We start from the raw sequence: 12,465 nt of genomic DNA, 5'->3' as shown, positions 1-12,465 counted from the left end.
CATGGAGCCGAGAGAAGCAAAACGAGATTAGGGCACAACGAGCGGCTTGGAGAATCGAGGCCGAAAAATTGCGACTTTACTAGCAAGATGGTGAATGCAAATGCTCACACTCTCAGTATCTTTCACCACCTGGAGGCGAATGCAGACCAAGTTGATAATGCTAGAAAATAGAAGAGAAAGATCTTTTCAGTTCTGGCTCTCGGTATATCCAGACTTTTCTTAACTTCAGTGTCTAGGGCAGAGTCTCCAAATCATCCACAGCAAAGCCAAGAAGAAACTGACAAATTATACGACAAAGGAGTTGGAGAAATGATTTTCTCCCCTGGATGATGCCTGATATACTTGAAACAAACATAATTAGAAGTCATTGAGTCCCCATAAGCCGGAGGAATGGAGGCCATGATTCCACCCACCCGCGGTGCGGAAGTTGTAAAGGTCCGCGATGAGATCCGGGACATCAGCATCACCCCCAGCATTGCCAACGGCCCTTATGAATGCCCGCTCCAACACTAAAGAAGCTATCTTTGGGGGGCCCTCTACCACTGTACCTCACCCGGCCTCAATGGATTACAAAGAAATAGCGGTAGAAAAGTAAATTCGCACCGCGTAGTCGGATCAGCACAGCCAGGGTTGGATTAATAATGTGACGGGTGGTCTGCTATAGTGTAATTGCCTGTTTGGAATCAAAATCAGGATGGGTGAGATGCATGAATGAGCTCTGTATATAAAGAGATTGCCGTATTACGTTGTTGCGTCAGAGCTGTCTCACAAGCAAGGCCGCACTTCCAGCCCTTCTAAGCTCCACCAATGTTTTTATCAACTGCAACCTCAGCTCTCGCTGCTGCCCTTTGTTTACCTCAAGTCGCTCTGGCCTGTGGTAGCTGCTCATCCTCCCATGTTTACGCCCGGAATGGCAGTGACGGAGGGGTGCAAACTGCGAAGCTGCTTCTCAACCAAGCTATCAAAGCTCTCGGCGGCAGGAAGGCCCTACAGAATTTGCATGGAGTCACCTATGAGTCCAATGAGTAGGAGTCATTTTGAATCCGTATCGAGACCGGGTGGAGCTGACCAAACCCAGGATCTTTCGCATCAGCACTTTGATGCAGAACTACAACCTTTTCCACGAAGACCGATACGTGGTATCTCATGGTACCCAAAACATCTCGTACTATTTCCAAGATGGTTTCTCTCAGAGGATTGATCGCAACTATCAAGTTTCCGGTAGGACTATGCTCTTAAGCCCAGATTGGCGTGGCCTTTCCTCTAACTCATCGCTAGACTACTTTGCCTTTGGAACCCCCTCAATCCCCCCTGCCCAGTTCTCACTCGTTATGAAGGATGGCCCTGAGGGATATGCTTGCTACAATGAGGGCAACGATCTCGTATTCTTGCCCGGAAATGTGACTGCCGGCTACACAGACTGTGAGTTCCTTGACAACTCTTATTGGACGTACACTCATCTTGATTAGCTGCCCTTGCCGAGTATCTTTTGTTCCAGGCGCACAAGATGTCGCCTCGACTCTTGCTAGATGTTGGTGGCATTCGTTGTTGTTGCGGATGCGCTGCTAATATTCTACTAGATGGAGAAGCATCGGCTCACCCGAACCGCTGTCACTATCAACAACGTCGATTTCCCAGCTGGTACGTGGATCCTGTGCATCCAGGAGCTCTTCTAACTTGAGCTCTCAGTTCACGATCAACACCTCGACATCGTTGTCGCTTTCGACCTCGAGACCAAGCTGCCTTACATCATCCGTTCTTTTGAAGACTATGCCATCTTTGGCCGAACAGAGAACGACCTACGCCTTTACAACTACACTGAAGTTGATGGAATCCAGTTTCCTACTCACCGCTTCGTCTTCCAGAACGGCACTGCCATCGTGGAGCAAACCGACTTTTCGAGGGTCATCCCAAACCCAGACTTTTCTGCTGACTTTTTCGAAGGGCTTGAGGAGAGCAAGAGTGCAACTCCCCGGGCTGCACCCGCCAAGATCCCGGAATACTCGCACGCAGAGATTGGAGAGTATTGGACCAATGCCCTATGGAGTGGTCCCTATACTGGAACTTATGACAACATCACTACTGAGACGCTTTGCCCTGATCTCCCCAACGCCCACAAGTTCTTGGTTGAAAACAGCCCAATCGTGGAGCATCTCATTCTAGATTTCGAGGATGGCGTTATCGTGTATGAGGCCCCTCCTCATCAGACAGACCTCGTGATTCGATGGGTCAAGGAGAACCTCAAGAAGCCGATCACTCATGTCTTTGTAAGGCGTCTAACACCTAATCATTAGCAGGATCTTGTACTAACTACCCAAGCTCACGCACCATCACCATCACCATAGCTATGATGTTCACAGGTATGTCGCTTTGGGAGCCAAGATCATCGTTCCTGAGGTTGCAACCAAGTACTGGAAACAGATTCCTGGTGCTGAGCTCGTTACCTTTACGTGAGTTCTTTCCAACCCCCGATGGATCTATATCTAATATGCCTTGATAGTGAGGGAAAGCCATACATTCACGCCGACAGCACGATGCAAGCTCGCTTCATCTGGCACGAGGAGGCTCCCCACTCTGTTGACTGGGCGTATTCCATCGTTACCACCCGCTGCCCTTCGGCTAACAGCACCATGTTGGCCTACGAGGCCCATCAATGCACATGGTTACCTACTCGAACTGGAGCAAAGCCAAGATGTTTGAAACCGACTTTTCAGCAGCGATAAAGCCAGATGACCCGTCGCCTTCTAAGGGGCACGTGCCAGGGAGGCCGACCTACATCCAAAATTGTCAATATGGTTTGACTCTTCCCAACGCGTTCCCCATCATGGGCAAGGACGACCATGGGAATTATTGGCTCTCTGGGTACTTGAACAAGGGCAACTGGGACAAGATTAACGAGCTACTCAACAATATCTGAGGTAGATTATGGGGCAACGAAGGCATATGAGTCTGTTCACGGGGGCCTGTGCTCATGAACTGGGCAATTGCAGGATAAGTGGTGCTTGAGGTTCCTATTTACTTGACATTAACAGTACCAGTAACAATCTGCTATCTTACATGTCTCTCTCGCCCGTCGTCCAAAGGGCTTACACTTTGACATTCAAGGCCCCATCAATGAGTCCCCATGTGTGATCCGCCACCTTCTTTATCTGCTCTTCAGTCCAGATAGCCTTCTTGGCAAGGAGACGACCCTTGTTATCGATATTACTCCAATACTTCCCCTCCTTCTCTCCCGCCGTGGAACAGTCAGTGACCCCATTCATTAAATATTCTGCACAAGTTTCCGGCGACACGCAGACCAGGTTGGCTCCGAGTCGACCCACTGTCCGCAAATACCATGGAAGCTCCCTCCATAGACCTGAGCTGACGCCTCCAGGCCATGCATGAACAAAATGCCTTTGACCAACACCAGCAGCCTTCTGTTGCGCCGCGTAGTACTGAACCATGGCGTCGTTCATGGACATGCAGTGGTCTGCCGCCTTGCCCAGACTAAAGTGCGTCTTGAGGTCGAGATCTTCCCAGATGAGCTTATCAGGACTTCCAAGCCAGCCATCAAACACGATAATAACCTTGCTATCTTCGTTCATCGCCGGAAGAAGCTCGCGTATGAGAAGCTGTTTGCCGTAGTAGTGCAGCGCCATCTTGCGATCGATGCCCTCGGGAGTCTCAGTTCTCCCAGCCGTCGTCATGATAGCCTGAGTCATGATGAGGAGATCAAGTTTCTGGCCTTGAGCCTTGAAATCATCCGTGTACTGCTTGATCTGACGCATCGACGTTGCCTCGAGTGGTCGAAAATTGATGTTGGCGTGTGGAATGTTGTTGGGTTTGGTGCGTCCGCTGATTGTGACGATTGAGGTGCTGGCTTCGGCGGCGACACTGCGGGCCATGGCATATCCGATGCCGCTTGTACCTCCCACCACTAGAGCTCTTGTAGTCATTTTTTGTCCTGCTTCTGGGACCTTGAGAAGTGGTTTTTTGGTGCTGCGATAAAGAACGTTGGAGGGGGAAGAGGGGGAATGGAAGCTAGCCAAGTTTTGTTAAAATGGTTGTTGGCTGAGATCAGCCATCACCAGTTACGCGTAATTGCAGCGAAAATTTATTGCCTAGACTCAGAACTGGCACGGCGAGAAGGCGCATTGTCTGCCAGGAGCCCACGTCTACTCCACACTGGGTAGCGTCTTGGTCAATTGAGAGGATGCTCATCAACTCACTTTTACCATTCGTTCTGATAAAGTGGGCTTTGTTTCTCCGCCGTTTTCATGGCCAACTCTCAGAAGGTGTATAAGCGACCTATGCAAGCAACACCTCTCTGCTAGATAGAATTTTCTATTCAACAGAGTCTGGAGATGGGGTTATCATACCAGAGGTGCTAACTCTATATTTAGACTCGTCTCCAGCCCGTGTTGACTTGTGAAGTGTGCCCAGAGAAGAGTATTGTCCGCTTTGGCACCTACCCTAGATCTCCAGAGTGATCCCTGCCAATTGATAGGCTGCAGGCTTTAAGCGATCTCAGAGCCAAGAGTTTGTGGATCCTTCGTAGGCAGAGCAGGCAGCGAACCCCATTTGCAAGGGCGAAATTACTCTCTTGTTCAGCCTTAAAAGGAGATGAAGCTTGCGCGATAGGCAAGCTCCACGCTCTAAAGCAACTGCTATCATTAGCCTTGTCACAGACTTTATCCCATCGGACCCTCTTGCATCGTCATGTCTTCTTTCCCAGCCGGTGATGGCGTCCTCCCGCCCCTCTTGCCTGAGATATGGAGCCACATTTGCTCTTTCATGCTGAAGCCGAGCCTGTCCAACCTAAGCCTCACCTCGCGCCAGATGAACCACATCGCCTTGCCTCACCTATTCAGGAGACTACGCCTCGAAGGCTTTGGCGGTTCAGCCGAGTGCGTCATCAATATCGCCAAGTCCCCCAAGCTGCGTGGCTTAGTCCGAGAGCTCACCATTGACTCTTGGGTCGGATCCGGCTTTGAATACAATGCAAACGAGGACTATGAGATTCCTACAGATTTCATGGACGCTTTGCCTTATATCCGATGTTTCGGAAAGGTCACGACTATGCATCTGCGGTTCAATGAGTTTTGTGGTGACCATGATCGGACCTATTGGGCAACGGAGATTGAAGAGACCTGGTCATTCAGATACAGAATCATTGATACCGTGTGTCACTGTATCTCAGGCATGTGGACCAAAGAGCGACAGGAAAGGATAGACAACAGAGCCGGCCTTGAATACGACCCTGAGTATCCCGAGGATGATCTGGGTGTTCCCCTAGAACATGTCTTGCCGCTCAAGGAGCTCACCATATCGAACCTGGCAGACTATGCCGATCCTTCCATCACTAGGTCCAAAGCATGGAAAAAGGTTCTTTCTCTTGACAGCCTCGTCAACCTCAAGCTCTTCATCGCCACAGAAACCGAATCCGCTTCACCAGAGTCCGCCGTCTATTTCGAAGAAAAGTACGAGTTCTTCGGCGACCTGCCCAATTCATGGCTCTCGAGCCCGATCGTCGACAATCTGCGAGTCTTGTCGCTATTCTACTGCGACTATTGGGGCTGGTTTCCAAAGTTCGACTTCCGCCTGGTCGGCCAAGACGGGTCTCCATTCCCGCAGCTCAAGGTGCTTGCCCTTGGAAACTACGTCTTTAGCCATGACTGGCAGATAGACTGGTTCGCCTCCATCGGGTCAAAGAATGGCAGCGGAGGGCTAGAGGAGCTTTATCTTGATGACTGCCCCATTTTGACCAGGGCTCGCCAGATGGGTCCGCTCAGCCGCAGCGACCCTGGCTATCCTAGGGCTGGGACGGTCTTGCAAGCGGGAAGCCGGAGGCCTGACATGTTTGAGTTCTCACTGCGATGGCACCAGGTCCTCTCGCGATGGACAGAGTCGATGAAGGCGCTAAAGGTCTTTCGAATGGGTCATGGTGCCTGGCACTCACCTGCGCCAGAGGATGCTAAAATGTTTCGAGAAGATACAGACGATGATGGCTATGGCATGGACGCCAGCACGTACCATCGCATTTCTTACAATGTCCACCGAAGTTTTGGCGGAGATGGCATTTCCGTGACGGGAGAATCACGCATGCAGTACACAGAGTACGACATCGGCACCGGGCCTAGTCCATGGCTCGAGGGTGGCAGATACTACGCGGGGGATGCTGAATCACCTGCTGTGACGGAGGAGACGCGCAGCAAGGACGAGGGAGCTTATGAGGCACTTTTTGCTGCAGTAAGTGCCAGGCAGCAGGATGCAAGAGGGGACCTGTGACGGAGCCGCTTTACATGGTCAAGGGGCAGGCAGGGTCTTCTTTTATCTTTCCATGATTTACCTCTCAGTACATGCTTATTAGTCAACTCTCTTTCTCCAAGCATCTCTGCAACGACTCTGGGGGAATCTGAGCTATCTCCGAACGGGAGTGACCGCCTCAGCTTGGTTGGGGCCTTGATCTGTGCATCAATCTCCGTCCATGTTGCCATTGAAGTTGTGGGGGTTGGCATTATAGACTCTGGGCCCCCCGGTCAAAGTTCGCCTCCAATCCCGTTTTATCCGAATGTCATTAGAATTAGACATTGAACGCTTCCATTGTTCCCTGATAGCAATACGCATCCAAATGTCGTCTTGACGTCTCACCCGATATCGTCCGTATGCGGCAGCCAGAGCTAACCCCGAGGAACGATCGGCGCCCAGAAATAAGCCGCATTCACCACCAAACCTGGCTGTTTCCAGAAGCATTCCAGAAGCATAGTGCTTACTTGAGCCTCCCGCTAGCGCCGAATCACGACAGCCTCAATGAATCGCGCCCGCACAGCAGCCTCTGACCGCACACCTTGCTGATCCCTCCCCGAACCCATGCCTAGTGTTACAGACTTATTCGCCTGCGCCATTTTCTTTTCCCATCAAGTGAGCTGACTCGCTCAACAATGATGCTCCCGGAGCCACCCGACTCACCGTGGAGACCCATATCGTCGAGCGTGGTTATCCACTTAGTTCAAAGGCTCCGAGAAGCCACCGTGCCGAGTATCCGGCATATAGGGACTAGTTATCCACAAGGTGTGGGAACCATCCCGACGACGTCGCCAAATTGCAAGCAATCCGTTGCCAACTGCCGTGAGCACGTACACTTCGATTCGACGTTGACGGTTAACTCAAGTCGTCTCAGCAGGATGCTAAAACCCCACAAGAACGGGGTCAAGTGCCTTTAGTGATCCCATGGGGCTCCGCAAGACATGGGGGTAAAGATGAGGAGAAAAGAAGAGGAGAAAGGATTTAGTATATAAGGGGTAGTCTACTCAAATCTTTTCGAGGACCACTCATCTTGTTTTTGTCTCTTCAGTGTCGAGTTTGCAAAGATGAGCTCACAGACATACCTTGGTGCCAGCGGCAAGGCGTTGAGCATTCTTCAGCTTGCTCTCGTCGTCGGCCCGGCCTTTGTTATTTTCGGTTACAACCAAGCCGGCATTGGTGGTCTCCTCACTGAGGAAGATTGGGTCAAGACATTCCCTGGCATCGATACCGTCCACAGTGAAGGCTCCGAGAAGAGCCGCAAGTCGACACTGCAGGGCTTTGTCGTTGCGACCTTTGTTATCGGTGCCCTTATCGGCTCCTTGTCCTGCTCGTACACGGGTGACAAGTTTGGTCGACGCAATGTTATCTTCTTTGCTGGCATCTGCACCTTGATTGGAGAGATCCTCGAGGCTTCCTCCTTTGGCCTTGCCCAGTTCATCGTCGGCAGAGTCATCATCGGCTTGGGTGTCGGCCAACTCAGCTCTATCGTCCCTGTCTGGCTGAGTGAGACTTCAGCAGCAAAGAACCGTGGACGCAGTGTTGTCCTCACTGGCCTTTTCATGTGTCTGGGCTATACACTCGAGTCTTGGGTTGACCTCGCCTTCTTCGAGTTCAAGCACGGCCCCGTTACCTGGAGACCCCCTATCGCCATCTCCATCGGCTTCTCTATCGTCTTGTTGGCTTCAGTCTATGCGCTTCCGGAAAGTCCTCGATGGCTGGTCCTCAAGAACCGATCCGAAGAAGCCCGTCATGTCGTCTCAGCACTTCGAGGTCTCCCTGAGGATGCACTCGAGGTTCAAGCTGAAGTGGCCGGTATTGAGCACTCTCTCGAAGAGACAAGCCAGGGTGGAGCCAGCCTGGGAGACATGCTGAAGATGGGCGACGATAAGCTCCTCTACCGATTCTGTCTCTGCATCATGCTTCAGTTCTACCAGCAAGCCTCTGGATCCAACCTGGTGTCAGTTTATGCGCCAATTCTCTTCCAGCAAAACCTGGGCATGAGCAGTGAGATGTCTCGTGTTCTCTCCGGAGGCGCTCTCACATGGAAGTTCCTCTCATCCTTTGTCGCCTTCTTCACCATCGATCGCTTCGGTCGTCGAGCTGTCTTCATCATCAGCGGCATTGGGATGTCGGCCTGCATGGCTGCACTTGCAATCACCACGTCATTTGGCAAAGAGAACAAGCCTGCTATGATCGCAGCTGGCTGCTTCCTTTACCTCTACAACACCTGGGTCCCTATTGGCTTCCTTGGCGCCAATTTCCTGTACTGCACTGAGGTTGCGCCTATTCGTCTGCGAATGGCCATGTCGTCCATTTCGACAGCCAACCATTGGCTATGGTATGTCGCTCCAACTCTTTACAAAGCACCACAACTAATATTTCTACAGGAACTTTGTCATTGTCATGGTTACTCCAGTGGCCATCAACACTATTGGATGGCAATACTACATTGTGTTTGCCGTCATCGCCGCATGCATCCCCGTCTCGGTTTACTTCCTCTTCCCTGAGACTATGGGCCGAAACTTGGAGGAGATTGAGCTCCTGTTCAAGGACTCTCCATCGGCATGGTCGACAGTCAAGTTTGCCAAGACTCGGCCAATCGCCATGCCTCAAGAGTTTATTGGAGGAAAGGAGAAGAGCGATCATATCGAGGGCGATGAATGAGTGTGCAAGTGTCAACTGACGGCCTTGTACGGCATGAGGAATAATCTGCATCATTCCACTGTTACGAAATAGACGACCACCATCTCCCATTGGCTCACAGCTGTCCCAAGGGCCATTCTAGGCCATCGCCGTCATCAGCAACAGTCCTTGGAAAATAGGCAGTTGATGATGGTTGGTGAATAGGCACTGGCCATTGACTTGGGTTGTGGATGGCGACAAAGCTCAGATAGAACGATCAAACAATGGTAAAAGAATTCAAGAACTGAAGATCGGATCAGGCGGATGCCCGTGCTTTTTACCTTTGCCCGTGTTTCTTTAGCTGCGAAAAATTCGAACTGATCGGCATGCCATCATCCGGTTCCTCGCTTATAATTCGTGGACCTGTTGATCAATTCTTCCACCCGGATAAACCGATAAACAAGTATTGACTAACAGCAGGAAAAGAAGTGATAGACAGGCTTAATTAACTCCCCCGCCTGATCAAGGCAGTTTTCCCCTCACTCTATGCGCAACTATAACTCTTATGCGCGCGAATCCAATCCCGGCGCTTCAAATCTGCCGGGGCATGCTGGCCTTTATCCTGGCTCAAATGTAACCTTGCTCCGGATGATGCTCGACCGATCAGGAACGTCATACGAGCTTAGATATCCCGAGGCACGAGACTTCTCCGCGTTGTTTTCTCCGCATCGGCGCTACTAACTAATAGGAGCGGGATGAAGTGCGGGTTAGTCGACTTTACGTCTAGGCACTTGGATGTACATGATGCGGAGAGGCTTGATTGATCGATGATTGGGCCGCTTGACTATTTTCTGTATATGATTTCGGGGAATATCTCTTTTAGGCTATGTTGTATGACCTCGTTGTTAATATTAACTAGCGGTTAGTATGGCCGCCCATCGGCTGGAGGCACGCCATGGGCAGATCGTCGTGATATAAAACCCCGTCAATGCCGACACAAGATGTGGCCGTTCCAGACACAGACCTCTCAGACTTTGTCTGCCCGACTTCGATATGGTCTCCCTTAAGTCGATTCTCGCCGCTGCGGCATATGTCGCGACGGCTGGAGCTGTCAACATCAAGGTGTCTGCCTCAGATGGAAATGCCACGAGTGGCCATCAATATGGCTTCCTTCATGAAGTAAGTCTCTGTTAACCAGATTCAACGGCCGGCAACTGACTCTCTGTATCAAGGACATCAACAACTCTGGTGACGGTGGAATCTATGCTGAGCTTATCCGCAACCGAGCCTTCCAGTACAGCAACAAGTACCCGGTCTCTCTAGACGGCTGGCACTCAGTGAATGGCGCTCAGCTATCTCTAAACCGTCTCAAGGAACCACTTTCCGATGCCCTTCCCGTGTCTTTGAATGTCAAGGCCGGAAGCAAGAAGGAAAAGTCCATTGGTTTCTTTAATGACGGCTACTGGGGAATGGATGTGAAGAAGCAGACTTATACAGGCTCTTTCTGGGTCAAGGGTGCCTACAAGGGAAAGTTCACCGCCTCGCTGCAGTCTAACCTCACCAAGGATGTGTTTGGCTCTGTTGATATCAAGTCCAAGTCTGTTGCCAATGACTGGACTGAGCACAAGTTTGAACTCATTCCTAAGAAGGATGCCCCCAATAGCAACAACACTTTCGCCATTACGTTCAATCCCAAGGTGTGTATTCAAATCTTATCGGTCACCGATATTGGACTCTTACTAACTAGTACAGGGCGTCTCTGGCGGGTCTCTTGACTTCAACTTGATCAGTCTCTTCCCCCCTACTTACAAAGGCCGCAAGAACGGACTTAGAATTGATATTGCCGAGGCTCTCGAAGGCCTGCACCCAGTGAGTCCCCCACGAGGAAATCCACCTTGCTCAATATGCTGACTCAACTGCACCAGAGCCTGCTTCGCTTTCCTGGCGGCAACATGCTGGAGGGATCAACCAACAAGACTTGGTGGGACTGGAAGGACACCCTCGGCCCTCTCCGATACCGAAAGGGCTTTGAGGGTGTCTGGGAATATCAGCAGACTCATGGCCTTGGCCTCATGGAGTACCTTGAGTGGGCTGAGGATATGCAACTGGAGATTGGTGAGATAATAATTCCTTTCAGCATCCCCCGACAGACATCTAACATGATTCTTCTCAGTCGTTGGCGTCTACGCGGGTCTATCCCTCAACGGCGACGTCACCCCTAAGGAAGACTTCCAGTCCATCATTGACGACGCCCTTGACGAAATCGAATTCATCCGTGGCCCTGCTGACTCCAAATGGGGCAAGCGTCGAGCCGAACTTGGTCACCCAGAGCCATTTAAGCTTCACTACGTCGAGATTGGAAACGAAGACTGGCTCGCGGGTTATCCTGGAGGATGGAAGAGTTATAAGGAGTACCGCTTCCCCATGTTCCTCAAGGCCATCACCGACCTCTACGATGACATCACCGTTATTTCTTCTGGCGCGACTACTGATGGCGACGGCTTTGACATTCCTGCTCCTGGAATTGGCGACTACCACCCTTACCGCGAGCCCAATGCCCTGGTCAAGGAGTTCAACCGATTCGACAATGACATTGGTCACATCGTTGGAGAGGTTGCTGCCACTCACCCTAACGGTGGAACTGGCTGGTCTGGGAATTTGATGGACTTCCCTTGGTGGATTGGAACCGTGGGCGAGGCTGTGTCTCTTATCGGCTACGAGAGAAACGCTGATCGCATTCCTGGAACTTTCTACGCCCCTGTTCTCCGCAACATGAACCGTTGGCAGTGGGCCGTCACCATTGTCCAGTTCGCCGCCGACCCCGCCATGACAACACGCTCCACTAGTTGGTACGTGTGGGAGCTCTTTGCCGCCCACCCCATGACCCATACTCTACCTGCGTCCGCCGACTTCGACCCTCTCTTCTACGTTGCTGGAAAGAACGAGGACGAAGGCACATTCATCTGGAAGGGCGCCGCCTACAACACCACCAAGGGAGCCGACGTACCTGTCTCTCTGGCCTTCGAGGGTGTTGAGGCAGGCACTGAGGCCGACCTCACTCTGTTGACCAACGCCAAGGATGATCCCTTCGCCTACAATGACCCTCACACTGGTGTCAACATTGTGAACAGCACAACTACAGTCCTTGAGGCTGATAAGGATGGAATTTTCAAGTTTAGCCTGCCAGAGCTGAGTGTTGCTGTCTTGGAGACCAAGTCGACAGGAAAGAGCTTGAGAAAGCGTACCCTCGGAAGAGCGTTTATGTCTTAATGAGCTTGAATCGTTATAGTATGCAAGTTTATCACGGCTCTGCTACAACAATGGCAGTAGCAGATTCCGGTAGTCTCTATAGGAATCTGAATTTAAGATGTACCAAAGAGTTGTCTCACATTATCGGCAAGTGGTTCTTCATATTGACGTGATTCGCCAATTCAGCCGAATTTCCTATCTCCGAGTGTCATCGAACAATAGTCAAATCAAACGATGAGGATGGAATATAGCACTAAAGGAGGTTTCTATTCTACTTTCACCGATATTCTACAAGGGTCTACTGGT

The 12,465-nt window shown here is 51.1% G+C and overlaps 4 protein-coding genes and 1 pseudogene across 5 annotated transcripts, besides 1 other annotated feature; 4 read left to right on the top strand and 1 right to left on the bottom strand.

The window, feature by feature from the left end:
• The first annotated feature begins 807 nt into the window (after positions 1–807).
• Positions 808–2,693, top strand: NCS54_00623500 (annotated as a pseudogene). The gene is made up of 8 exons: positions 808–1,025; positions 1,079–1,221; positions 1,279–1,422; positions 1,470–1,531; positions 1,581–1,641; positions 1,690–2,267; positions 2,320–2,450; positions 2,501–2,693.
• Positions 808–2,693: a sequence feature.
• Positions 2,694–3,086: 393 nt separating this feature from the next.
• On the bottom strand, positions 3,087–3,938 carry NCS54_00623400 (Hypothetical protein; the record flags this gene model as incomplete). Its single annotated transcript, XM_053151706.1, has 1 exon — positions 3,087–3,938. The coding sequence occupies one exon, from the start codon at positions 3,936–3,938 to the stop codon at positions 3,087–3,089; it is 852 nt and encodes a 283-aa protein (XP_053007681.1).
• A 763-nt stretch (positions 3,939–4,701) lies between these two features.
• Positions 4,702–6,270, top strand: NCS54_00623300 (Hypothetical protein; the record flags this gene model as incomplete). The annotated part of the gene is made up of 1 exon (XM_053151705.1): positions 4,702–6,270. One exon carries the CDS (start codon positions 4,702–4,704, stop codon positions 6,268–6,270), a length of 1,569 nt encoding a protein of 522 aa, XP_053007680.1.
• A 1,082-nt stretch (positions 6,271–7,352) lies between these two features.
• NCS54_00623200 (Hypothetical protein) lies at positions 7,353–8,952 on the top strand (the record flags this gene model as incomplete). Its single annotated transcript, XM_053151704.1, has 2 exons — positions 7,353–8,626; positions 8,676–8,952. The coding sequence occupies 2 exons, from the start codon at positions 7,353–7,355 to the stop codon at positions 8,950–8,952; spliced, it is 1,551 nt and encodes a 516-aa protein (XP_053007679.1).
• Positions 8,953–9,963: 1,011 nt separating this feature from the next.
• NCS54_00623100 (Non-reducing end alpha-L-arabinofuranosidase) lies at positions 9,964–12,180 on the top strand (the record flags this gene model as incomplete). Its single annotated transcript, XM_053151703.1, has 5 exons — positions 9,964–10,089; positions 10,143–10,607; positions 10,663–10,779; positions 10,836–11,025; positions 11,084–12,180. 5 exons carry the CDS (start codon positions 9,964–9,966, stop codon positions 12,178–12,180), a joined length of 1,995 nt encoding a protein of 664 aa, XP_053007678.1.
• Positions 12,181–12,465: the final 285 nt, after the last annotated feature.

Source organism: Fusarium falciforme, chromosome 4, assembly GCF_026873545.1.
Source record: "Fusarium falciforme chromosome 4, complete sequence".
Lineage (NCBI taxonomy): Eukaryota > Fungi > Ascomycota > Sordariomycetes > Hypocreales > Nectriaceae > Fusarium > Fusarium falciforme.
Note: the sequence above shows the minus strand (reverse complement) of the source record. Positions and strands in the feature narration are given on the sequence as shown.